The 27706-nt window shown below is 54.4% G+C and overlaps 1 protein-coding gene across 1 annotated transcript in view; it reads right to left on the bottom strand.

Moving 5' to 3' along the window:
- Positions 1–1908: 1908 nt before the first annotated feature.
- Positions 1909–27706, bottom strand: part of sh3bp5lb (SH3-binding domain protein 5-like, b) — a 41222-nt gene continuing 15424 nt past the window's right edge. The window contains exons 2-6 of the mRNA XM_059639587.1: positions 14547–14609; positions 12685–12813; positions 9615–9776; positions 7937–8110; positions 1909–4143 (exon numbers count right to left, since the gene is read on the bottom strand). Coding sequence (XP_059495570.1) covers positions 3673–4143; positions 7937–8110; positions 9615–9776; positions 12685–12813; positions 14547–14609 — 999 coding nt within the window. The 3' untranslated portion in view covers positions 1909–3672. The remainder of the gene's footprint in view (positions 4144–7936; positions 8111–9614; positions 9777–12684; positions 12814–14546; positions 14610–27706) is intronic.

Raw genomic sequence — 27706 nt, forward strand, 5'->3', positions numbered from 1 at the left:
GGGGGAGGGAGTGCCTGACCTACTGTCCCGCCCGGTCCCGGGGGGAGGGAGTGCCTGACCCACTGTCGCGCCCGGTCCCAGGGGGAGGCAGTGCCTGACCCACTGGGGCGCCCGGTCCCAGGGGGAGGCAGAGCCTGACCCAGTGTCCCGCCCGGTCCCAGGGGGAGGGAGTGCCTGACCCAGTGTCCCGCCCGGTCCCAGGGGGAGGGAGTGCCTGACCCAGTGTCCCGCCCGGTCCCAGGGGGAGGGAGTGCCTGACCCACTGTCGTGCCCAGTCCCAGGGGGAGGGAGTGCCTGACCCACTGTCGTGCCCAGTCCCAGGGGGAGGGAGTGCCTGACCCAGTGTCACGCCCGGTCCCAGGGGGAAGGGAGTGCCTGACCCAGTGTCCTGCCCGGTCCCAGGGGGAGGGAGTGCCTGACCCACTGTCCCGCCCGGTCCCGGGGGAGGGAGTGCCTGACCCACTGTCCCGCCCGGTCCCGGGGGGAGGGAGTGCCTGACCCACTGTCCCGCCCGGTCCCGGGGGGAGGGAGTGCCTGACCCACTGTCCCGCCCGGTCCCGGGGGAGGGAGTGCCTGACCCACTGTCCCGCGCGGTCCCGGGGGGAGGGAGTGCCTGACCCACTGTCCCGCCCGGTCCCGGGGGGAGGGAGTGCCTGACCCACTGTCCCGCCCGGTCCCGGGGAAGGCAGTGCCTGACCCAGTGTCGCGCCCGGTCCCAGGGGGAGGGAGTGCCTGACCCAGTGTCGCGCCCAGTCCCAGGGGGAGGGAGTGCCTGACCCAGTGTCGCGCCCGGTCCCAGGGGGAGGGAGTGCCTGACCCAGTGTCCCGCCCGGTCCCAGGGGGAAGGGAGTGCCTGACCCAGTGTCCCGCCCGGTCCCAGGGGGAAGGGAGTGCCTGACCCAGTGTCCCGCCCGGTCCCAGGGGGAGGGATTGCCTGACCCAGTGTCCCGCCCGGTCCCAGGGGGAGGGAGTGCCTGACCCAGTGTCCCGCCCGGTCCCGGGGGAGGGAGTGCCTGACCCAGTGTCCCGCCCGGTCCCAGGGGCAGGGAGTGCCTGACCCAGTGTCCCGCCCGGTCCCAGCGGGAGGGAGTGCCTGACCCAGTGTCCCGCCCGGTCCCAGCGGGAGGGAGTGCCTGACCCAGTGTCCCGCCCGGTCCCAGCGGGAGGGAGTGCCTGACCCAGTGTCCCGCCCGGTCCCAGAGGGAGGGAGTGCCTGACCCAGTGTCCCGCCTGGTCCCAGAGGGAGGCAGGCTGTTGGGCCAATCAAGTCCGCACTGACCTTCAGGAGGGCATCCCTCCCAGACCAATCCCACCTCTTTGGACTGTGGGAGGAACCCGGAACACCCCGAGGAAACCATCGCAGACACATGGAGAATGCGCGAACTCTGCACAGACAGTCGCCGGAGGGTGGAATTGAACCTGGGCCTGTGGCGCTATGAGGCAGCAGTGCTAGCCCACTGAGCCGCCCTCCAAACCTTTCCTATTCACGTCCTTGCCGAAGTGTGTTTTAAACATTGTAACTGTGTAAACATTGTAACATCTTCGGGTCTACTGTCTGCCTTCTGGTCGCCAGCCAATTTGTTACTCCCAATTCCTCTCTCCACTTCTATGTTTGGAACGCTCTTCCTGAAAAGACTGACGTAGAGAGGTTGGACATTTTTTCCAAGAGCATTAAGAAGGAAAGGTTATCGGGTAAGGGCGAGATTGCTGCGTTAAAAATGAATGAATGAATCAATGAATTAGCTATATTGTCACACACTCGCTGAGTACAGCGAAAAGTTTATAGTCAACACTCACAGCGTCATTTTAGATCCAAAGGTACCATACTGAATGGGTAGTGGACTGAACGGTCTTCTCCCGGTCCTAATGCATGCCTTATGATCGGTAATGAATCGATAGCAAGGCAGACAAATTCTCCCAACTTTATTCTGAAGTCTGTACTATCACACGCGCACACAGACAGATGCGAACAGATATAAAAACAGTTCTATAATAAATATGATTGAGGTACACTGGCACTGACGCAGTCATTTGACCCGCCTCTTGGAGCACCAGGTCCATCGTACCGACAGTGCCAGGCAGGTGTGGCACCAGAAACAGGCAGCAGAAGAAAGCAGGCCGGCTTGAACATCTCAAACTCAAATCAAAACTGTTCCCGTCGGATTGTCCCACTGGTGTTGCTGGCTCGCCCCGGTTTGTCCGAGCGGGTGCAGGGACGCTGGCTGCTTCGGGACAGGTGGGTCAGCCCCTCTCGCACGCGTTGGCATTCACAGATGCCACCGCCGCCCGCACTCTCTCCACACGATGCTCGAGGCAGAGACAGGGCCACGGGGTAACCCTGGCCAACTTACCCAGGAAGAGGCTTTGGGGGTTGGGGGTGGGATGGGGAGGGGTGGGGGTAGATACGGAGCAAGGGGAACTCCAGCTGATTTATCTGGGCAGGGTGGGATGCAGACATGGGTGTAGGGCTGGTTCATCCTGGACAGGTACAGGATGGATGAGGCCTTGCTGATGTATCCCATGGGGAGGGGGGTGTTGATGGGGAAGATATGGAGTGGGGGGAGACCCCAGTTGATGTGTCCAGGTGGAGGTACAGAGTGGGGCTACTCCTGGCCAAGTTGTACCCCTTCCTGAGTCCAGGTTCTGTGAAGCACGGCAGCCATTCCCCAGGCCACAGAGGCAAGTGAGCTCAGCTCCACTGCTCTGATGGTTTAAAAGACCAATGGGGAGGCATTCCAGTTAAACCACTTACTAAAACATAAATAATGATCAAATCAGCAGCATCAGGAATGGCACAGCCAGATCCAGACCCTTTGTTTTTTAGAGGGGGGGGTACGGTGGTGGGAGGGTTTGGCTGGACCATGTCTGACCCACTGCCCTGCAGTTGTTGTTGGGGCGGGGGGGGGGGCGCGGGGGTACAAACCATTGTCCGCCCCACTAGATACTTAAAGGGCTGGGGCTACTGAAGGCAACATTTTACAGAGACCCCATAAATTGAGTGGGGTATAAATTACTTCCTCGTTGTGCAAAGTACATGTTCAGTCAGCAGTGTAAAAGGGTTACTTACTGCGTAATTATATGCAGTAGGGCTTTTCTTCTCGAGCAGAGTATGGATTAGTCCCTAACTGTACAGGCGAGATGTTTATTCAGCAAGGGGTGAAGGTTATTGGCTATGAACCCTACAGAATCGACACCAAACCAGCAGGGTGAGGGTTGATCCATTGTAACTCACTGCTTGTTGACTGGGCCAGAAATCAAACCCTTAGGGGTATGCACTGTATAAGTGTCTGCGGTGATTCACGATAACCCATCGAGACAGTTTCTGCCCATTTAGTTTTTTTTGGAGGGGGGTGTTGGAGAACTCGTAGTTGTGCATAAAGTGAGCTGCATCCACCACCCCCCTACAGAGCAGCGTTTTTATTAAATTTGTACATCGGGAATGGGAAGCGAGCACGTTTATGATTAAAAATTGAGGGAGCAGCGGTGGGCTTTAGCTGGGGAGGGGAGTGGATTCCTCTCTCTCTCTCTCTCTGATTGAGACGGATTGGTATCTGCAATGGTGTAAACAGTGTACGATTGGGGGGCAGGGGTTGGGATGCAGTGGCAGCATCCTCCCCACCTCCCCCCTCGCCCCTCGCCCCACCCCAGCCTCCCGCCATGGTCCTCCCTGGCTCACAGGCTGACGCTGCGGTGGTGTTTGAAAGGGAAGAAGGTCCTGCTCGGCCTCTGGGCCTCCCGGCTCAGGTCGTCACTGTCCAGGCTCAGCGCGTCCGACAGATCGCCGAGATGCTCCACCGAGTCAAACTTCTGCAGGTCCGAGGCGATAGTTTGGAAGCTTAGCACCGACAGGTTGTCCGAGGGAGGGGGGAGCGGGGCCCCCTTCTCCTCCTCCCCCAGTGGGGGGTAGGCCGAGGCCTTGTCCACGTCCACCTCCTCCTCCTCCTCCTCCTCCTCCAGCTCCCGCTCGGGGTAGACTGGCACGGCCTCGGCCCCCACTGGCGATGCCCGGCGAGAGCCCAGTCTCTGCAGCCGGAGAGCGTGAATCTGCTCGCTGATCTGCTCCAGGTTGCGGAGGGCCACCGAGTACCTGGTCTTGGCCTGGGCCACCTGCTTCTCCAGGGCTGTCACCCTGGCCTTGTGCTCCTGGCGGGGGTATAGACAGGACAGGAGGGTTAAGATCACAAACACACCCTGACACGGGTGTGAATGGGGAGGGGGTGGGACAGAGCGCGCGGGGGTTGACACAGAGCGTGGGGGGGGGGAAGGGGGGATAGAGGGGGGAATAGACCGCGGGATTGGGGTGGGGCGCTGGAGGGAGCGAGAGGGGATGATACTGGAGGGGAAGAGAGAGGGGGAGTATCGGGGGGGAAAGGGAGAGGGGGGAAACGGAAAGGGGGGAATCAGAAAGGGGGTGGGGGTGAAGAATGGAGAGGGGGGAGAATGGAGAAGGGGTTACGGGGGGGGGGGGGGGGGAAGAATGGAGAGGGGGGGATACCAGGGCGAATGGAGAGGAGTGTATAGGGGGATGGAGAGGGGGTTCACATTTCAGCCTGACAAAAAGTCGTCAAGCCAATTTTATTTCAGGCCTTTTTTTCTCTCCCTCCCTCCCTCTCTCCCCTGTTGTGTGATTTTCCCACTTTTATCATTCACGTTGGCAGGTGTGAGGGCAGAACCCAGGGCGCTCTGGATGGGCATTCTCATACATGGTAAGGGGCGTGGGCTAAAGGTCCCACTGGTCAGGGCTCAGATGAGGAGGAGATTTTTTATTGGCCATGAGTTGCGTGGGGATGTGGTGGGGGGGGGGCTAGCTGAATAATTTGGAATTCTCTTGTCCCCCACCCCCCAACCCCAGAGGGCTGCAAATGCTCCATCACTGGGCACACTTAAGACAAGGGGGTGCAGGGGGAGAAACGCAGCGAGATTCCTGATGTCTCTCTTCCCATTGCACAACACCTTTACTTCAGTGGTGGGGGTGCAGAGTGTTGTGTGGGGGGGGGGGTGCAGATTGTTGCGGGGGGGGATGTGCAGATTGCTGCGGGGGTTGGGGTGGGGGGGGGGGGGAGTGCAGATTGTTGCGGGGGGGCAAGTGCAGATCGTTGCGGGGGGAGGGGGGCAGTGCAGATTGGTTGTTGCGGGGGGGGAGGGAGTGCAGATTGTTGCAGGGGGGCGTGCAGATCGTTGCAGGGGGGGGGGGGGAGTGCAGATTGATTGTTGCAGGGGGGCGTGCCCAGATTGTTGCGGGGGGGGGGGGGGGAAGAGAGAGTGCAGATTGTTGCGGGGGGGGAGGGGGGGAGTGCAGATCGTTGCGGGTGGGGGAGTGCAGATCGATTGTTGCGGTGGGGGGGAATGTGCAGGTCGTTGCGGGGGGGCGTGCAGGTCGTTGCAGGTGGGGGAGTGCAGATCATTGTGGGGGTTGCGCAGATCGTTGCGGGGGGGCGCGTGCAGATCAATTGTTGCGGGGGGGGTCCAGATTGTTGCGGGGGGGGAACGTGCAGGTCGTTGCAGGTGGGGGGAGTGCAGATCGTTGCGGGGGGGTCGTGCAGATCATTGCGGGGGGGGTCGTGCAGATCATTGCGGGGGGGGGGGAGTGCAGATCGTTGCGGGGGGGGGTGGGAGTGCAGATCGTTGAGGGGGGGGTGGGAGTGCAGATCGTTGGGGGGGGGGGGGGAGTGCAGATCGATTGTTGCGGTGGGGGGGAATGTGCATGTCGTTGCGGGGGGGGCGTGCAGGTCGTTGCGGGGGGGGCGCGTGCAGATCGTTGTGGGGGGGGCGCGTGCAGATCATTGCGGGGGGAGTGCAGAGTGTTGTGAGGGGGGGTTTGTGCAGAGTGTTGTGAGGGGGGGTTTGTGCAGAGTGTTGAGGGGGGGCGTGCAGATTGTTGCGGGGGGGAGTGCAGATTGTTGCGGGGGGTTTGTGCAGTGTGGTGAGGTGGGGGGGCGTGCAGATCGATGCGGTGGGGGGGCGGGAGTGCAGATTGTTGCGGGGGGAGTGCATTTGTTGCAGGGGTGTGTGCAGAGTGTTGTGGGAAGTGGTGTGTGCAGAGTGTTGGGGGGGTGCAGAGTGTTGTGGGGGGGGTTTGTGCGGAGTGTTGTGGGGGGGGTTTGTGCAGTGTGTTGTGGGGGGGGTGTGCAGAGTGTTGCGGAGGTGGAGTGCAGATTGTCGCGGGGGGGGGGGGGGGGAGTGCAGATTGTTGCGGGGGGGGGGGGAGTGCAGACTGTTGCGGGGGGTTTGTGCAGAGTGTTGTGAGGTGGGGGCGTGCAGATCGATGTGGTGGGGGGGGGGGGGAGTGCAGATTGTTGCAGGGGGAGTGCATTTGTTGCGGGGGTGTGTGCAGAGTGTTGTGGGACGTGGTGTGTGCACAGTGTTGTGGGGGGGGTGCAGAGTGTTGTGGGGGGGGTGTGCACAGTGTTGTGGGGGGGTGTGCACAGTGTTGTGGGGGGGGTGTGCACAGTGTTGTGGTTGAGGGGGGTAGTGTGCAGAGTGTTGTGGTTGAGGGGGGGGTGTGCACAGTGTTGTGGGTGGGTGTGCACAATGTTGTGTGGGGGGGGTGTGCAGAGTGTTGTGGGGGGGGGGGGGGAGTGCAGATTGATTGTTGCGGTGGGGGGGGGGGGGGGAGTGCAGATCGTTGTGGGGGGGGAAGAGTGCAGATCGGTTGTTGCGGGGAGTGCAGATCGTTGTGGGGGGGAGGGGGGCACTGCAGATTGGTTGTTGCGGGGGGTGGGAGTGCAGATCGTTGCGGGGGGGGGGGGGGGGGGAGTGCAGATCGATTGTTGCGGTGGGGGGGGGGCGTGCAGGTCGTTGCGGGTGGGGGCGTGCAGATCGTTGTGGGGTGGGTGCGCAGAGTGTTGTGGGGGGGGTGTGCACAGTGTTGTGGGGGGGGTGTGCACAGTGTTGTGGGGGGGGTGTGCACAGTGTTGTGGTTGAGGGGGGTAGTGTGCAGAGTGTTGTGGTTGAGGGGGGGGTGTGCACAGTGTTGTGGGGGGGGTGTGCAGAGTGTTGTGGGGGGGGTGTGCACAGTGTTGTGGGGGGGGTGTGCACAGTGTTGTGGGGCGTGTGTGTGCACAGTGTTGTGGGGGGGGTTGTGCACAGTGTTGTGGGGGGGGTTGTGCACAGTGTTGTGGGGGGGGTGTGCACAGTGTTGTGGGGGGGGGTGAGCACAGTGTTGTGGGGGGGGGTGAGCACAGTGTTGTGGGGGGGGGTGAGCACAGTGTTGTGGGGGGGGGGGGTGAGCACAGTGTTGTGGGGGGGGGGGTTGGTGGGAAAAGAGAAAAGATCATCCCACGTGCTACAGCTTTAACAGGAATAGGCCAGAGAGAGAGAGAGAGAGAGAGAGAGAGAGAGAAAGAGAGCTGGGAAAGTTCTGGCCCTCCCCTCCAGATCCCAAAGCGTTGGAGTTTCCGGGACTTGGGAACGGGAGAGGGGAATGACACAACAACAGGAGGACGGTCGGAGAGGGACTAAATGATTTACTCCACATTCGCCTCGATTGAACAGATCAATCCCAGCCTTTGCAAGGATCATTTCCAGCCCAGCGCCGAGTGTGAGCCAAGTCTACAAAACTATGAGGAACGTCCACAGGGAACGCATTTCTTCTCCCTGGAGTGATCAATGACCAGACGGCACCGTTTTAAGGTTAGGGACACTAGGTCAAGAGGGATCGTGAGGATTTTTAAATTTCAACCAGAGGGTGGTGGGAATCTGGAACTCACTGCCCTGATGGGTGTTCGAGGCAGAACCCTCATGGCACTGCAATCATATTTAGACGTGCACTTGTGATCCCAAGGCATATAGAGCCATGGGCTGGAAAATGGGATGAGAACAGTGAGGCGGGTCGCACAGATCCAATGGGCCGACGGGCCTTTTACTGTACCGTCGATCTCTATGGCCCCACTCTCCGTGCGCTGTGCTAAGTCATTAAATAGACAGCACACCCTACCTCCAGAATCTGGTTGAACTGGGCTTTCAGCTCGAAGTAGGGCTTGGATTTGATGATCATCCTTTTGAGGGATTTCTGCAGCTCCTGGACACGGTCCTCGGCTTCCTGGCACATCTGGGTGACCCGCTGGTGCTCCCGCTCGCTCCTCAGCCTCTCCTCCTCCGCCTCATTCACCTGGCGGTCACAAGGGCAAGGGGACACAGTGATCGGCAAATGCCCACTCACACCTTCCCACTCAACGCCCAACCACAACCAGGGCACCCGCACACTTCAACTCTCCGGGACAGCACAGAGGATAAAGGATACCCAATAGATATACCCTGTCAAGGGCCAGTGCGCGCACACGCCCCCGTCCCAGTGCGAGGGGCCGCCAGTGCGCGCACACGCCCCCGTCCCAGTGCGAGGGGCCGCCAGTGCGCGCACACGCCCCCGTCCCAGTGCGAGGGGCCGCCAGTGCGCGCACACGCCCCCGTCCCAGTGCGAGGGGCCGCCAGTGCGCGCACACGCCCCCGTCCCAGTGCGAGGGGCCGCCAGTGCGCGCACACGCCCCCGTCCCAGTGCGAGGGGCCGCCAGTGCGCGCACACGCCCCCGTCCCAGTGCGAGGGGCCGCCAGTGCGCGCACACGCCCCCGTCCCAGTGCGAGGGGCCGCCAGTGCGCGCACACGCCCCCGTCCCAGTGCGAGGGGCCGCCAGTGCGCGCACACGCCCCCGTCCCAGTGCGAGGGGCCGCCAGTGCGCGCACACGCCCCCGTCCCAGTGCGAGGGGCCGCCAGTGCGCGCACACGCCCCCGTCCCAGTGCGAGGGGCCGCCAGTGCGCGCACACGCCCCCGTCCCAGTGCGAGGGGCCGCCAGTGCGCGCACACGCCCCCGTCCCAGTGCGAGGGGCCGCCAGTGCGCGCACACGCCCCCGTCCCAGTGCGAGGGGCCGCCAGTGCGCGCACACGCCCCCGTCCCAGTGCGAGGGGCCGCCAGTGCACGCGCACCGTCCCCGTCCCAGTGCGAGGGGCCGCCAGTGCACGCGCACCGTCCCCGTCCCAGTGCGAGGGGCCGCCAGTGCGCGCGCACCGTCCCCGTCCCAGTGCGAGGGGCCGCCAGTGCGCGCACACGCCCCCGTCCCAGTGCAAGGGGCCGCCAGTGCGCGCACACGCCCCCGTCCCAGTGCGAGGGGCCGCCAGTGCGCGCACACGCCCCCGTCCCAGTGCGAGGGGCCGCCAGTGCGCACACCGTCCCCGTCCCAGTGCAAGGGGTCGCCAGTGCGCGCACACGCCCCCGTCCCAGTGCACGTGCACTCACTTCTGCTGCGCAGAGTGAGGTTTTGGGTACAGAGAGGCTCCTTGATCTAACCAGCTGTCCGAAAGATGGCGCATCTGACAACATGGAATGTGCTTTGTACAGCGGTGGAAACATCAGCCTGAACTGCGTGCTTAGGGAATTGGAGTGGGACCTGAAACCATCTCTTTCAGGCGTGACAGCGGCCAATGCTTCCCTGTTCCTACAGCACTGGGATCGATCCAATCACTCAAGAAAGCAGCGGTGGATGAATCCCCATTCTAAACCGAATCGCTCTCCAGACTGGGGTGAATATCAGCTGAACAACCGGCTGGCTCAGGGAGAAGGGGACCTTTTTGTTCCAAATTCCCACGGGAGGTTGGGCATGCTGCAGGGTCAGAGGTTACCTTCGAGGTGGCGTGATTCAGCATCTCCTGCCAGGTGGGGTCCAGCCTGTTTCTGTCTGCCATCAGCCCTTGCTCGGCCACGTACACCATCTCACGGGCCGCATTGTGCATGCTGACCGCCCTCTCGTACCGCAGGGCAGCTTTCTGCGTTTCCTGCTGGGCCTGCAACACACACAAGACATGGGCTCAGTGACAGCATGCACAGCAGGATCCTCATCACCCCGTCTGATAGCACAACAGCCTGCCTTCCAGCAAAATCTCCACCCTTCCACACCAAGCACGTGCAAACTGAAGACAGACTCTCCCCAGGGGACAGTCCCCTGTCCTGAAGGCGCTGACTCTCCCCAGGGGACAGTCCCCTGTCCTGAAGGCGCTGACTCTCCCCAGGGGACAGTCCCCTGTCCTGAAGGCGCTGACTCTCCCCAGGGGACAGTCCCCTGTCCTGAAGGCGCTGACTCTCCCCAGGGGACAGTCCCCTGTCCTGAAGGCGCTGACTCTCCCCAGGGGACAGTCCCCTGTCCTGGAGGAGGAGGAGGTAGGGAACTGACTGTAGCAATATCTTGTCATCGCCCGGGCTGATCTCTCGTGCTCTACCATCCCCACTATTCCCAGCTGCTCAGTCTGAGCTGTAGTTGGGAAACCCAAAAGCAGGTGTAACCTCTCCCTGAGCCCGGGAGCCTTATCCTTCTCTCGGTGATGTTGTTACAGTCCAGCACTCACAGGTTTGAACAGGGGCACCACATCAAACCTTTGAGAATCCACAAGGTGTCCAGCTGTGAAGAGACGAAAACCTGGAAACAGCTGCCAGTAATGGTGTGATTTTTTGCCTGGTGTCAGTCTCAAGTCCAAACATTGCAGGGACATGGAACCACAGCTGCCCCACTTTCTCACTGAGCACCCATTAATGCTGACTTGCTCTGAGTAATGAACACTACCACTCACACAGAGCTGTCAATGAAGGGCCTCAGCGGGTACAGCCTGGAGGCAGGTAGGGAGTGGAGATCTGGAGCAACCCTGGGACAGGAACAGGCAGACTGACTCCCCCCCTCCTCCCAATCCCCTATCCGGCCCAGGCCCAGGGCAGGGCGACCCTGGCACAGCGACCACAGGAAGGCTGCAAGACAGGGGAGCAGAATGATGGCATTTAGTCTGCCCACCATTCGAGCATGTTCCTCAACCCATTCTCCTGCCTTTCCCCCCCACCGAACCCTTGATCCCCTTACTAATCAAGGCTCAATCTATCTCTGTCTTAAAGACACTTAATGATTTGGCCTTCACAGCCCTCTGTACCAATCAGTTCCATAGATTCTCCGCCCTCTGCCTGAAGGAATTCATCCTCACCTCAGTTCTAAAAGGGTGGACTCTTCACTCTGAGGCTATCCACTCAGGTCCTAGTCTCCCCTACTGGTGGGGAGATCTGCTCCATGTCAGCTTTATCCAGGCCTCTCAGTATTCTGTAAGTTTCAATCATCCTTCTAAACCCCATCAAGTACCAACCCAGCATCCTCATTCACTCCTCATATTGCAAGCCCTTCCTCCCCGGGATCACTCTTGTAAACCTCCTCTGGACCCCCTCCAAGGCCAGCATGCCCCTCCTTAGATGTGGGGCCCAAAACTATTCGCAATATTCCAAATGTGCTCTGGCCAGAGTCTTATACAGCATCAGCAGTAGATCTCTGCATTTGTACTTTAGCCCTCTTGAAATTAATGCTAACTTTGCCTTTACCTTCCTAACTGCCTGCAGAACGTGCGTGTTACCCTTAAGAGAATTCTGAAGTAGGACCCTCAACTCCCTTTGTGCTTCAGACTGCTGATGCCTTTCTACATTTAGAAAACAGTCTGTGCCTCTATTCTTCCAGCCAAAATGCATAACCTCACACTTTCCCACATTGTACTCTACCTGTACCCACTGACCTGTCCTGTCCAAATCCTTCTGCAGCCTCCTTAACACTATCTGTCCCTCCGTCTATCCTAGTGTCATCTGTGAGCTTAGCAACAATGCCCTCAGTTCCTTCCTCCAGGTTGTTAACGCATACCATGGATCGCTGCGGTCCCAACACTGACTCCTGTGGAACTCCACTAGTCACTGGCTGCCATCCTGAAAAAGACCCCTTTATCCATACTCCCTGTTTTCTGCCAGTCAGCCAATGCTCTATCCATGCCAGCACTTTGTCCCGAACATCACAGGCTGTTACTGAGCAATCTCCTATCCGGCACCTTGTCAAAGGCCTTCTGGAAATCTCGATCACATCCACTGGCTCTCCTTTGTCTAGCTTGCTTGTTTCTTCCTGAAAGAATTCTAACAGATTTGTCTGACATGCCCTCCCCCTGATGAAGTCCTGCTGACTCCCGCCTATATTGCCATGCATTTCCGAATGCACCACAATCCCATCCTTAGTAATGGACTCTAAAATCTTGCCCATGACGGAGGTCAGGCTGATCAGCCTGCAGTTTCCCATCTTCTGTCACCCTCACCTCTCAAACTGGGTGTTACATTGGGCCATTTTCCGGTGTTCTGAGATCGTCCTGGATTCCAGTGATTCCTGAAAGATCTACATCTACAATCTCTTCAGCTTTCTCCTTCTGAACTCTGGGTGTAGTCTGCCTGGTCCAGGCGATTTATTCACCTTCGGACCTTTCAGCTTCCCCATCACCTTCTCCTTAGTGATGGCCAATACACTCTGGCCACTGGCTCTCCTGGTGTTCTGGTATGCTACTGGTGTCTTCCACTGTGAAGACTGATGGCAATTACCATTTCTTTGCTCCCCATCACTACTTCCCTGGCTTCATTTTCCACTGGTCCAGTGCCCATTTTTGCTTCTAGCTCAGATCTACACAAAAAAAAGTCTTGCATTACTAATTGGGAATAGCAGGAGTGATCCAAGGAACAGGCTGATTAATTTCACGACAGATACAGGCAGGCTATAATCAGACCAGTCTCTTTCTCACCCACGTACGGTTTACAGATTCCCAATGGGCCAGGTTCCCTGTTCAATCTGTCCCGACATATTGGACCAATCACTCCCACTCCAGGTTCCAGGACAAGCGTTCGCTCATTGAGCTGACTCACCTCTTTAGCCTGTCGTCGGGCCTCATAGTAAGGCCGGGCCTTCTCGATGCAGTTGCCCAGTTGCGAACCCTGAGCGTTCAGCTTCCTTGCTGACTCCGATAGTATTTTCCGGTAGGTATTCCTCGCTTCCTGTTGAACATGGAGGTCAATATTCAAAAATGCAACAAAGTCCCATGTCCAGAAGCAGATCATTTGGAATAGCATTCATATTAAACAGCAAACCACATGAAGGTTCCTCTACTCTTTTAAGCTGTAGGTAAAACTCCCTCTACGCTGTCCCCATCAAATACACCCAGGGCAGCTACAGCAACAGATGGGGGGGTTAGTTACAGACTAAAGCTCACTCTTCCATACTGAAAGGAAATCTCTCTCCACATTGTCCCTATCGAACACTCCTGAAGACAGGGGCAGCATGAGGTTAGCTACAGAGTAAAACTCTGTCTACACTGTCCCCATCAAACACAGAGTTAGATACAAAGTTAAAGCTCATGTACAGTGACGGGTTGGCAGAAATGAGAGAGTCACAAAACCCCTACATTTGGCCCATCAAGTGCACACCTACCCTCTGGAGGAGCATCCCACCCCGAACAACACCCCTACCCTATCCCTGCGACCCTGCATCTCCCATGGCTCATCCACCTAGCCTGCATATCGCTGGGCACAATGGACAATTTAACTCTGTAGATAAAATATACAGGAAAAAGTGCATGTGCCTTATACTTATTCTTCTGCTATTCCCCTCTTACTCTTCAGATCGTCACACCAACCATACAGTTCTATTAGTCCAAGGTGACGGCTGATTACTCACCACATTCCTCCTACATGGTCTGGAGAGGGTCCCACAAGCAAGGCTTTAGAAAATATTTGTTCACCTGATGTGAGCATCATTGGCTAGATGACCATTTCTTACCTAACCCTAGTTGCGTCTGAGGAGATGGTGGTGAACTGCTCAGGGATGGGTGACAAATACTGGCTCAGCCAGTGATGTCCACATCCTGTACATGTACTGCTATAGATTTTAAAAGAGGCAATGTCATGCTACAGGGGACATCACCCTGATCCTAGAATCAGTGAGCCCTGTGGGTTGCTCCTTCCCTCACCTCAACTTCAATTCCCTTCACCGCACACCCGAGGCACTGAGGTTAACTAAGATTGCTCACGCGGCCAGCTGACATAGCTGTTCGTAGAGTTGTTTCTGTTGGTCTGTCTCAACCCTGTTATTGACTGCTCTGCATTTATTGGTCGGTGCATTGAGTACAGGTCATGTCACGGCTGTACAGGACGTTGGTTAAGCCACTTTTGGAAAACTGTATTCAATCCTGGTCTCCCTGCTACAAGAAGGATGTTGTGAAACTAGGAAGGGTTCAGGAAAGATTTACAAGGACGTTGCCAGGATCAGAGGGTTTGAGCTAAAAGGGAGAGGCTGAATAGGCTGGAGCTATTTTCCCCGGAGGCTGAGAGGTGACTTTATAGAAATGTATAAGATCATGAGGGGTTTGGATAGGGTTAATAGACAAGATCTTTTCCCCAGGGTAGGGGAATCCAAAACCAGTGGGCGTAGATTTAAGGTGAGAGGGGAAAGATTTAAAAGGGACCTAAGGGGCAACTTTTTCACACAGAGGGTGGTATGTGTATGGAATGAGCTGCCGGAGGAAGTGGTGGAGGCTGGTATAATTACAACATTTAAAAGGTGTCTTGATGGGTATATGGATAGGAAGGGTTTAAAGGGATTTGGGCCAAATGCTGGAAAATGGGACTAGATTAATTTAGGATATCTGGTGGGTTAGACCGAAGGGCCTGTTTCGGTGCTGTACACCTCTATGACACTACTGGGGCAAGGGGAATGAAGGTGATATACTCACATTCAGCTGTAGTTCCAGTTTGTTGATCTCCTCACTGGCCTGGTTAAGGTGTTCTAGCTCTTCCTGTGGGAAAGAGGAGAAATTCTGGTTAGAACATAAGAAACAGGAGGCGGTACAGGACACTTAGCACTTCGAAGCCACTCCACCATTCAACAAAGGCTGTGGCTGACCTTCAACTTCAGCACCATTCCCCACTCAGCATGCCCATAATCTTCGATGTTTTCACTATGTACAAATCTATTCATTTGAGTCTTCAGCATACTCAACATGGAGACTCCTAAACCATCAGATTTATCCGAGCAAAGAAGTCATTCCTCATTCCAGTTGTACATGGCTTGTTCCTTCATCTGAACACGTTGGTAATTATTTTCCAAAGTTCTATAGATTCAGGATCAGTTCCTACAGATTGGAGGGTGGCAAATGTTGTCTCACTTTTCAAGACTGGTTAGCCTGACGTCAGTGGTGGGAAAGATGCTGGAGTCAATTATAAAAGATGAAATTACGACTCATTTGGATAGCAGTAACAGAATAGGTCAGAGTCAGCATGGATTTACGAAGGGGAAATTGTGCTTGACTAATCTTCTGGAATTTTTTGAGGATGTAACTATGAAGATGGATAAAGAGAGAACCAGTGGATGTAGTGTATCTGGACTTTCAGAAAGCCTTTGATAAAGTCCCGCATAGGAGATTGGTGAACAAAATTAGGGCACATGGTATTGGGGGCAAAATACTGAGTTGGATTGAAAATTGGCTGGCTGACAGGAAGCAAAGAGTAGTGATAAACGGTTCCCTTTCGGAATGGCAGGCAGTGACCAGTGGGGTACCACAAGGTTCGGTGCTGGGACCGCAGCTGTTTACGATATATATTAATGATATAGACGAAGGCATTAAAAGTAATATTAGCAAATTTGCCGATGACACAAAGTTGGGTGGCGGTGTGAAATGTGAGGAGGATGTTATGAGAATACAGGGTGACTTGGACAGGCTAGGGGAGTGGACGGATGCATGGCAGACGCAGTTTAATGTGGATAAATGTGTGGTTATACACTTTGGTGGCAAGACGAGGAAGGCAGATTACTATCTCAATGGAGTCAAGTTAGGTAAAGGGGAAGTACAATGAGATCTGGGTGTTCTTGTACATCAGTCAATGAAAGCAAGCATGCAAGTACAGCAGGCAGTGAAGAAAGCTAATGGCATGCTGGCCTTCATAACAAGAGGAATTGAGTATAGGAGCAAAGAGGTCCTTCTGCAGCTGTACAGGGCCCTGGTGAGACCGCACCTGGAGTATTGTGTGCAGCTTTGGTCTCCAAATTTGAGGAAGGACATTCTTGCTATTGAGGGAGTGCAGCGTAGGTTCACGAGGTCAATTCCCGGAATGGCGGGACTATCATATGTTGAAAGATTGGAGCGACTGGGCTTGGACAGACTTGAGTTTAGGAGGATGAGTGGGGAACTGATTGAGGCGTAAAAGATTATTAAGGGATTGGACACTCTGGAGGCAGGAAGCATGTTTCTGCTGATGGGCGAGTCCAGAACCAGAGGACAGAGGACACAGTTTAAAAATAAGGGGTAGGCCATTTAGAACAGAGTTGAGGAGAAACTTCTTCACCCAGAGAGTGGTGGATATATGGAATTCTCTGCCCCAGAAGGCAGTGGAGGCCAATTCTCTGGATAACTTTAAGGAAGAGGTAGATAGAGCTCTTAAAGATAGTGGAATCAAGGGTTATGGGGATAAGGCAGGAGCAGGACACTGATTGTGGATGATCAGCCATGGTCATAATGAATGATGGTGCTGGCTTAAAGGGCTGAATGGCCTACTCCAGCAGCTATTGTCTATTGTCCACAGCACACTGCTGACACCTCGACTGCAGTGTATAGCTTTACATACACACACACACACACACCCTGTTTTCACTGATACCCTGTTACTGTAACCCACGCAGCCAGTCGCCGCCCACACAGCGACACCCTGTTCTCGGACTCCGCCCAGCATGTCACCCTGTTCCCGGACCCCGCCCAGCATGTCACCCCGTTCCCGGACCCCGCCCAGCATGTCACCCCAATAGAATCCATGCCCTCCCCTCTGCAAACACAACGTGGTCTACTTCGAATAAAAGACACTATTTTCCTATAACGCACACACATCTAATTACACTTACAGCCACACTATGTAGACTCACACTGTCTTTAACAATCACAGTTTCCTGGGAGAGGGGGCTGAAGCTGGCTGTGAGATTACCACTTTACGGACGCATGTCATCTTCCATATCATCTGCCAGCCCACTGTCCACACCCTACTCTGATACCGCGCTGTTTTTGTACTCTATTTTCTTTCTGAGGAGCCCCTACTCTCCCTCTTTAATAAAGTTCCTGTGTGCCACTTACCCATGGTCTTACAGTCGATGGTACCTTCTTACATCACAAGACCACAGTGGGGCAGAGACTCGTTCAATCTGGTTGTCTCAAAGCTAAAAGTCATTGATTCAGTGCGCGCTCAAGGAGAAGGTTAGCCCAATTGCAAAGCAGCCATACAGAGCAGGCAGGATCAACATCCAGAAAACATTACCTTTACCTCCCCTCAATCCCACTGCTCAAACTCGAGAAAACTGTCCAGCTGCTCACAAGATATCCTCAGAGTTTTAAAATCCCAATTGCCTTATGACGCGGGATGGAACCTACAATATTAGCAGATCACATCACCGATGGTCAAGAAGATCCACACCATCCAGCAAAGACCAGACCACTCAATTTCCACCACATCCACTCCCTACACCGTCGATACTCAGTAGCAGCAGTGTGAGCGTGCTGTTAGAACCTTTCAGTGTGGAGGGAGGGGTGGGGGGTGTCATTCGGCCTATCGGGTCTACACCGACCCTCCGAACAGCATCCCACACCCAGGCCAAACACCCTACTGTATGCTCATAACTCCGCATTCCCCACTGCTGGAGCCACCTAGCCTGCGCATTTGGTTGGGGGGGGGGGGAAGCAGTCGCCCAGGGTGGAATCGAACCCAGGTCCCTGGTGCCGTGAGGCAGCGGTGCTAACCTGAGCCACCACGCCGCTATCTTACAAGTTGCGCTGCGGCAACTCAGCCTGAGTTCTCAGTTCCAAACACAAGGTCTGTACCACCCAGAGGATTAACTGGGAGCATTAGTACCTACAGGTTTCCCTCCAAGTGACATACCACACCGACAAGAACCTCATTGTCCTTCCTTTATTGTTCCTGGGTCCGAACTTGAGGGAATTGCCAGCCTAACAGGACTGGGGATACCCCCACACCCTGGAGGTTCTATCAGCGACAGGCGTTAAATATTTGTGAAAAAAAATTAAAGTCTGAAGAAAATGGTAACTTAAAAATACAAACCCACTCAACTCTGAAGATGATCAGCCCAGTCTCTTCATAAAACTATTTGCCACATCAGATCTCCTTCTTCCCTCGAGGCCTGCCCTTCTATATGGAGCCTGGGGCTCGAGCTGGAGATATCAGCCAGGTCTCGAGTCAAGTGTGCCAGAGATGAGCTGGAAAGATGCTCTGCTGACTATGTCGTACAGGCTGCCCTCTAATGTGCCCTGGGCAGTGGATGGTCACGCAGCAAAGCCAGAGTCACCAACGCTGGCTCCAGGTCTAATGGCAAACAAAGTTTCGAGCCTGAGAAAGCAGCCTAAAAGAAACACACTGCGGATGCTGGAAGTCTGAAACAGACACTGAGAAACTCAGCGGGTCTGGCAGCAACCACCGAGAATGAGACAGAGTTAACGTGTCCAGTCCAGTACGATGTGTCTTCTGCTGCTCACAGAGTGCGCTTCTCAATATATTTTGACCTCCAACTGGGATTGCAGTCTCTGGTCAGTCGCATTCAGGGGATGGACAACGGCTGCCCCAGCAAACACAACGTTACTATCTCCTCCCAGGGAAGGAGAGCTGTGCACAGATCACACAAAGTGAAGGTGCAGGTACAGAAAGTAATCAGGAAGGCAAATAGAGCGATGACTTTTTATTGCAAAGAGAGAGGGATTGGAATACGACTGTGCAGGACATGGGCGAGATTACACCCAGCATTCTGCTTAACTTGTTGATTACTAGTCAGCCCAAAGATGCGCAGATTAGGTGGATTGGTCCGTGCTACATTGGCCATAGTGTCCAGGGGAGTGTTAGTTAGGTGGATTAGCCACAGGAAATGCAGAGTTACAGAGGGTGGGGAAATGGTTCTGAGTTGGATGCTCTTCAAAGAGTCAGGGTGAAACGCGTTGGGCCGAATGGCCTGCTTCCACACTGTAGAGATTCCACGAATTACTTAAGGAGGGACACAGTTGCATTGGAAGGAGACCAGAGGAGGTTCACTTCTGTTCACCATCCTGACATGGAAGTATATTGTCGTTCCTTCACCATTGCTGGGTCGAATCCTGGAATTCCCTCCCTGACGACAACCCACAGCAGGAGGACCACAGCGGTTCAAGGCGGCAGCTGACCCCCACCTTCTTGGGGTTGGGGGGGGAACTAGGGATGGGCAAGAAATGCTGGGCCTGGCCAGCAACACCCACATCCCGCAAATGAATCGAAAAACTCAGGGGATTCCTGCGATGAAGAAGCCGCCCTCGCGTGGCAATTTTGACCAGCTTACAAGACCAGGGAATTATTCAGTCCATTGAGTCTGCTCCGCTTTTCCAGCAGCTCTGATAAAACTTAGCGCCACTTTCCTACCTTTTAAGACCATAAGACATAGGAGTGGAAGCAAGGCCATTCGGCCCATCGAGTCCACACCGCCATTTAAATCATGGCTGATGGGCATTTCAACTCCACTTCCCTGCACTCTCCCTGTAGCCCTTGATTCCTTGTGAGATCAAAAATTTTTCGATCTCTGCCTTGAAGGCATCTAACATCCCGGCCTCCACTGCACTCCGTGGCAATGAATTCCACAAGCCCACCACTCTCTGGCTGAAGAAACGTCATCTCATTTCCGTTTTAAATTTACCCCCTCTAATTCTAAGGCTGTGCCCACGGGTCCTAGTCTCCCCCGCCTAATGGAAACAACTTCCTAGTGTCCACCCCTCTTTTGGAAGAAAACCATAACCTTCATATAAACCCTCGATTCGCTCGACGAGGGATCGACACTCGGTGTTGAGTAGGAATATGAGGTGATCTTGTTGAAGTATTTAAAATTCGGAAGGGATCTTGACAGCCCGGATGCTGAAGGCATGTTGGGGGTGGGGGCGGTGTTGGGGGTCAAGCGTCAGGAGGCACAGTTTAAAGATAACTCACTTAAGTAAGGCAGAGGAAATTCCTCTCTCAGAGTGTTATTAGACTTTGGAATCCTTGTTCCGGAGAGTAGTGGATATACATTTGTTCAAACCCTCGCTGACCTTTCCTCTTATTTTTGTTAAGTTATCAGTTTTGATTCGGAGCTGTGAAATGAGAAATGCGAGCTATCCAAGGGCGAATTAGAGAAGCTTTCAATTCACAAGGGAGTCAAGGTTAGAACATAGAACAGTACAGCACAGAACAGGCCCTTCAGCCCACAATGTTGTGCCGACCATTGATCCTGGTTTGGGTGGGATGGGCAGACTGGAAAGTCAAGGTGAAGCCACAACCAGGTGAATGACAGGAGAATTGGCGGGGCCAAATGACCTACACCCCACTTCAGTTTCTCATGCTCATGGCTAATCAGTTCAGGGCTGGGCTAGCCCTTTGAATGGTCTATTCTGGTTTTTTTTGGTCCCCGCCTAAACTGCTTTAGTTTCTGCTTTACAAGGATTACTGTCAAATCAGGATGTACAGTCCAGCCAGCAACTACCTGCTGCTTGGAAGTATGCTCACTCACGTCATCTTTTATGATCACCTTAAAACTGGGATTAATCTTTGGCACCTGGGAGAGCGGATGCCTCTTCCCAGGGCTGGAGGAGAAATGCGGGCTGCGAGCTCAGAATACGGCGCGATTCTGCCCGCGACACAACCGAGCAATGCTGCGCAAAGTTTCAGCGCTGGCTGGACAGCCCCAGCGCCTGAGCGATTGGCCGAACGAATCAGACATACACGCTCCTGTGCTCGCTCACACACGGGCAGACTATAGGCTGCAGCGGCCAAACCCAAAGCAAAAACGCTCATTGCTGAAATGCGCAACCAACTGGGCAACACCTGCCCAACAATACAGAATGCGCCACCAGCTACAAACAATTTTTGACACAAAATCAGTTGAGCTCATAGTGCAGCTCCATTTGCGCTCGCCAGAAGCAACAGTTGCTTTCGCCATAGCGATAGCTTGGCCAGAGTCCCCTTGGTAACCAATCAGCACCCTTTTCTCCCACATCGCTGCGACCTTTCGCTATTTGGCCTTCCCGCATTTGTCCGGCTTTGGGCTGCTTTATATTTCTTCCAGGCAGTATTCTGCAATTCTCCTCCTGCTTGATGCCAGAGGTCAAGTCAGGCTGGGTGATGCCACACAGTGTGCCGGTGTCATCCGGGGGCTTGCATTTTACCGTAGGCACAGCCAGTCGGCGCTCGCCGGAGGGCCTGGGTAAGGACTCCTGCAGCGATAGCGCTGACTGAGTGCAATCCTCTGCTCCTGAAGCTTCCGCTTCCTTCCAAGGATGCGGAATTCGAACAAACTTTTCGGGCTGAAACCCCAAGCCAGCCACGGGCCCAGTGGGTAACACACTTGCCTCAGAGTCAGGAGGTCGAGGGTTCAAGTCTAAATCCCACCACCCCACCACCCCCAAACCCACCACCCTCCCAAAAAACTCCCACATAAGGACATAGTCCAAGCTAGTGTCACTCAGGGGCAGTGCTGCACTGTCAGGGTGCCACCTTCCAGAAGAAACACAGGAGATTTGGTAGCTGCTGACGGGGGTACAGACAGGATGGAGCCCTTCCTGGCATCCTGGCCAATATTTAATCCCCTAGCCAACAGATCAGCGATTCTTCAGCACCTTCCATTTTTTAAATTCAATTAACAGGATGACAGCGTCACTGGCCAGGTAGCATTTCCTGCCCATCCCTAATTTCCCAGAGGGCAGATCAGAGACAACCACACTGTTGTGGGTCTGGAGTCATATATAGGCCAGACTAGGTAAGGATGGCAGTTTCCTTCTCTAAAGGACATTAGTAAACCGGATGGGTTTTTCCAACAACTGGCAATGGATTCACCATCATTAGATTCTTAATTCCATTTCTTTTTATTGAATTCAAATTCCACCACCTGCCATTGTGCGATTTGAACCTGGCTCAACAGGATGGTACCTGGGTCTCTGGGGTAACAGTCCAGCGACAACACACTAAGCCATTGCCTCCCATTTCGGCAGAAGCGCCTCACCGACAGCCGGAGTTCTTGGAGACTTCCCGATATTTTTAAATGAAGCTACGTAAATCATCCTCTACTCTTCTGTTAAAGAGAAACTGGAACCTCCTGCCGTGTACGGGCCCACGGCGAATACTGACCTTATCAGCCCAGAAGTCACTCTGTCACAGCACTAGCCAATTATTTCATGACAGCTAGGTTTCTGCAATACTCGACGAGCTGGTGTGCCTCTCCCTGGTTGACTCTGTTCATCCACCGCCTCCCCCTCCTCCCTGCTCCCTGCTCCCGAATGCCTGAGAGCGTTTGCTGAAGCTGTCACATCCAACAAGCGCACAGCTCCGAGGACAAATGCACAGCACTTCCACAGCCCAGGGGACGCGGCCCTACACAGCCTAATGAGCTTGCAGCCCTTCACTTTGAATTATTTATACCTATAATGTGAGCTGCGCCTCCTGATTTGCTCCAAGTAGTGCCTTTAACTGTTAGTCAGCTGCTCACAATAGGTGCAGAGCAGCTGATCGCACCTAACTGCTTCACCCTCTCATTCAGTTACCACCACTTTGGGGCAGTTATGAGTCCAGAAGGTTAACAGCCCCAGACGTTGGGCAGCTGCTCCCAGTGAAGGGGATTAACCCTCTCACCCACATCTCCTCCTCCCCCCCCCCCCCACCCCCCCGCCGCCCCATTCACAGTCAGACACTGAGCAGCCTGTTCCCAGTGAAGGGGATTAACCCTCTCACCCACATCTCCTCCCCCGCCCCCCCCCCCCCCCCCCCCCCCCCCCCGCCGCCCCATTCACAGTCAGACACTGAGCAGCCTGCTCCCAGTGAAGGGGATTAACCCTCTCACCCACATCTCTCCCCCCACCGCCGCCCCATTCACAGTCAGACACTGAGCAGCCTGTTCCCAGTGAAGGGGATTAACCCTCTCACCCACATCTCCTCCTCCCCCCCGCCGCCCCATTCACAGTCAGACGCTGAGCAGCCTGTTCCCAGTGAAGGGGATTAACCCTCTCACCCACATCTCTCCCCCCACCGCCGCCCCATTCACAGTCAGACGCTGAGCAGCCTGTTCCCAGTGAAGGGGATTAACCCTCTCACCCACATCTCCTCCTCCCCCCCGCCGCCCCATTCACAGTCAGACGCTGAGCAGCCTGTTCCCAGTGAAGGGGATTAACCCTCTCACCCACATCTCTCCCCCCACCGCCGCCCCATTCACAGTCAGACGCTGAGCAGCCTGTTCCCAGTGAAGGGGATTAACCCTCTCACCCACATCTCTCCCCCCACCGCCGCCCCATTCACAGTCAGACGCTGAGCAGCCTGTTCCCAGTGAAGGGGATTAACCCGTTCCTCCAGTGGACTTGGGCACTGCACGCTCACACCCACAGCCCTGTGTTGCTGACCACGTCTATGCTGACGCGAATGCCCTTCTGCTGCTGAGTAAAGCTTCCAAGCCAGCGCCTCCTGCGCGATAAAGTATTCATTTCCTCTCTTAATCCTGTGGCCTGTCTGTACGGATGGCTGCTAATTCCGTGCAACGGCGCAGATCTCGGAGCCTTACTGTAAATGACACATAAGTGGGCAATCCAATCTGCACCGAGCACATTACAGCTGACAGGACTCAGCAGCACAAACCTCTCTGTGCTGGGAAGCCCAAGCATCATGTAACATGGCCCAGCCATTCTATACCAGAGTCACGCCATCCCACATACAGAACGCCCTGTGCCTGATCGATGTTATGCAACATATTTGTGTGTTTGTGCCATCTTGTCCTAATAGCTAACATATACGGTTGCATTGTCTGTGATCAAAATTGCTCCCCACTCTCCCTGACAAAAATCTGAAGGACACTGAAGCCTTTGGTGTCGGTGCCCATCATGAATTTTGCTTCCTCTTACATTCAACTCCAACCTTAGGGATCAGCAGGGTGGCTCAATGGGTTAGCGCTGCTGCCTCACAGCGCCAGACACCCGGGTTTGATCCCAGCCTCGGGAGCCTGTCTGTGTGGCGTTTGCACATTCTCACCGTGTCTGTGAGGGTTTCCTCCGGGCGCTCCAGTTTCCTCCCACAGTCCAAAGACGCGCAGGTTAGGGTGGAATCGCCACGCTAAGTTACCCACAGTGTGCACGGGAAGGACAGGGTTACAGGGATAGGGTGGGGGAGGGGGGTTGGTCTGGGTGAGACGCTCTTCGGAGGATCACTGTGGACTTGCTGGGCCAAATAGCCTGCTTCCAAATTGTGGGGATTGTATGAACATCATCCCTGGTAACTTTCAGGCTAAACTGTTGAACAGAGTGTCCCCAGGGATGCAGGTGCATAGTTCTTTCAAAAGTGGCATCTCAGCGAGACAGGGTGGTAAAGAAAACATTTGGAATGCTGGCCTTCATTGCTCAGACTACTGAGTACGGGTGATGGGATGTCATGTTGAGGCTGTATACGATATTAATGAGGGCACTTTTCCTTTACTGTGTTCATTTCATTAGGAAGGACATTATTACATTAGAATGGCTGCAGAAAAGATTTACCAGGATGCCACAAGGACGGGAGGGTTTTAGTTACAAGGAGAGGCTGGGACTTTACCCACTGGAGCACAGGAAGCTGAGGGGTGACCATTACAGAGGGTTATAAAATCAAGAGGGGCATAGCTAAGGTAAAGGTCTTTTCCCCAGGGTCGGTGAGTTCAAAATTAGTGGGCATACTCTTAAGATAAGAGGGGAAAGATTGAAAAGGGACCTGACAGGCAACGTTTTCACTACGAGAGTAGTTTGTGTGTGAAGTGTGCTGCCAGTTGAAGTGGCAGGACATTAAGAGGTTGTAGCTGTACATCTGGATGGTACACAAATAGAAAAGGTTCAAGAGGGATATGGGCCAAATGCTGGTTTGCTCTGGGATTCCTGGTCGCATGGTTGCTGTGTGACTCTATGACCAGTTCGGGCATCGTACCTGATGCCAAGATTAGAGCTTAAGTGCGCATCCGTGCTGTCACTGAGGCCGCAATTCCACCACTGTCTCATCACCAGACTCCATCCCTGCCTCAGCCTATCGCTGCTCCCTCCCGTCTCCGAGATTGCCTCCAGACCCAACCCGTTCCCGAGCGCTCCTGCCTCCCCAGTTTTACTCTAACTACAGGTCGATCAAATCTCTGCTGGCCACGTACAAACCACACCACATAGTGTTCACCCAAACCGCAGCCCCCACAACCCACCCCCCCCCCCCACCCACCCAATGCTCACAGCAGCTCCTTTTTGATTGCACCTACAGCGAAGGGACAGCAGACGATCAGGGTAGAACCTTGTCATCACTTTCTCATAAGCAGCTGGGCAAGAAGGATTAAAAACATAAAATACACACCAGCTCATGGTTAAATGGCGCTTTTGGTTCCAGGACAGAATCGTAGATTCCCTGCAGGGGCAGAAAGAGGCTATTCAACCCTCTGAAGAGCATCCCACCCAGTGTGAGACCTAATGAAGCCGGTCAAGTGGGTGACATTTCAGCGGGCGAGCATTTTTTGGGGACAGTGGCCATACCTCTCACCAGTTTCAAAGTCATTATGGGAAGATAGAAGAATAATGCAGTAGTTAAGCATATCAAATGCGGTAATGCCCCCATTTCTGAAGAAGGGTCCTGACCCGAAACATCAGCTTTCCTGCTCCTCTGATGTTGCTTGGCCTGCTGTGTTCATCCAGCTCTACACCGCGTTATCTCAGACTTCCAGCATCGTCAGCTCTTACTATCTAAATTGGGGACCAAGGTGAGATTTCACTATCATGAGGCAGGATCGGGCAAACTAGACTGGCAGCATCAACTTGCATATGAGTTTACATTTGGAACAGCGAGTGTTTTTTTAAAGAAACAAGTAGTAGGAACGAGAATTCAGGGCCAGCATGCTCCCGCCGAGAATGAAGGGCAAAGGCAGCAAATCCTGGGAACGCCGCATGTCAGGGGATTGTTAAAGAAAGAGGAGGAAGCATATTGTCAGGCACGAAGCACGAAAAAAACAGGGGGAGGTCCTTCAAAGGTATAGAGAGAGTGCAGTAGGTTGCTTAAAAAGGAAATCTGGAGGGCGAAGAGGGACCACGAAATATCTCTGGCAGATGGGATCAAGGAAAGCCCCAAGGCATTTTATTTGTGTGTTAACAGTAAGAGGATTACCAGGGAAACAGTGGGACCTATTAATCATCAAAGGAGCAACTTGTGGGTGGAGGCCGTGGATGTGGGGTGAGGTCATAAATGAATACTTCTCATCGGTATTCACAGAGGAGAAAGACGTGGGTTAACAGGGACGGTGAGGCTCCACAACATGTTGGGATTAGCAAAGAGGGGGTATTAGAAGTTTTTACAGGCATAATGGCACAAATTTCCTGAGGGCCCATTTGTCCAGGCTGCTATGGGAAGCAAGGTTGGAGGTTGGGGGGGGGGGGGGGGGGGGGGGGGGGGGGGGGGGGGGGGGGGGGGGGGGGGGGGGGGGGGGGGGGGGGGGGGGGGGGGGGGGGGGGGGGGGGGGGGGGGGGGGGGGGGGGGTGTGGGATTGCTGTGGTGCTGGCCCTGGTGGAGATTGTTAATGCTTCACTGACCACAGGTGAAGTGCCAAATGACTGGAAGGACAGCTCATGTGGTTCCTTTGTTCAAGGAGAGCAGCAGGGATGGGCCAGGTACTTACAAACCAGGTAGTGGCAGGAAAATTATTGGAAAAAAATTTCTTAAGGACACGGCTAATCGATTACTTGGAAAGGCAGGAATAGCCAATATATGTTTGTAAGGGGGAAGATTGTGTCTGATTAATTAATTGGTTTTTTGTTGAAAAGCGTGACTAATAATTAATTGGGGGGTAGTGCAGCTGATTTCAGGAAGGTCCCACATGGGGCTGTGGGATCCAAGACAGGTTGGCGATATGGATCCAAAATTGGCTTCCAAACAGAAGGCCCATGGTGACTGTGGTGGGTTTTAATTCGTAACTGGAAGCCTTCGGGAACTTTGGACTCTGGTCGGCGTGGACGATTTGGGCCGAAGGGTCTGTTTCCGTCACTGTATACGTTCATAGACTTGACAAATACACGGTCGGATCTCAAAACTCAAATCTTTTCCTGTTCAGTCAGCAATGAGCGACAATGTTGCTGAATTAGGGAGGGCCTGCCAAAGGATGGTCTGCGTCCCCATCGTAAAAACCCATGCAGAAGGTTTATTTAACAAGTTTGCAGATCATGTGAAAACTGGGGGTGGTTTTGCTAGTGAGGAGAATGATCTCCAGCTACAGACTGATATTGATAGCCTGGTAAACAGGGGCAGCGCAATGGAAGATGGTATTTAATCCTGACAAGCAGACGTGACGTTGTGCATATCCATCCACTAGCAGGCCTCCCAAAAGTACAAGTTCTCCTTCCTTTATTAATTTTTGCTCTCTCTCTCTGCCTCCCCATAGAAGCTGCTAGGGTCCGCTGACTTCCCTCCAAAAATCTGTCCTTAAGTCATGTTATTCTGGTGCTGTCCTTTTCCGAGCGAAATGAGTCAGACAGACAGACTCGGAGAGTAATTGCGGTGTCAAGATTTGAGCCAAGGAAAACGAGGCTTAAAGGCAGCTTTTAATGCGCTATCTGAAGAAATGTAGCACTGACGTCAGTATGTGGGATGGAAACCACATAGTACAGGCAAGGTGTCAACGGTTCTGAACACGTTACAGGATTGCCAACGAATCCGGGAAATATTGGCCAAGGAATGAATATGGTTCTACTCTTTTTATTCCTATTGTACCTCCAAATGGTGCTGGGCTGTGGCGACAAAAACACTTTTCACTGTATGTTCAAGACATACGTGAGAATTAATAATCATTCATTCATTTCACATTGTAACATATTAAATGGGTTTACGGTCA

This window comes from Stegostoma tigrinum, chromosome 34 (assembly GCF_030684315.1).
Source record: "Stegostoma tigrinum isolate sSteTig4 chromosome 34, sSteTig4.hap1, whole genome shotgun sequence".
In the NCBI taxonomy this organism is placed as follows: domain Eukaryota; kingdom Metazoa; phylum Chordata; class Chondrichthyes; order Orectolobiformes; family Stegostomatidae; genus Stegostoma; species Stegostoma tigrinum.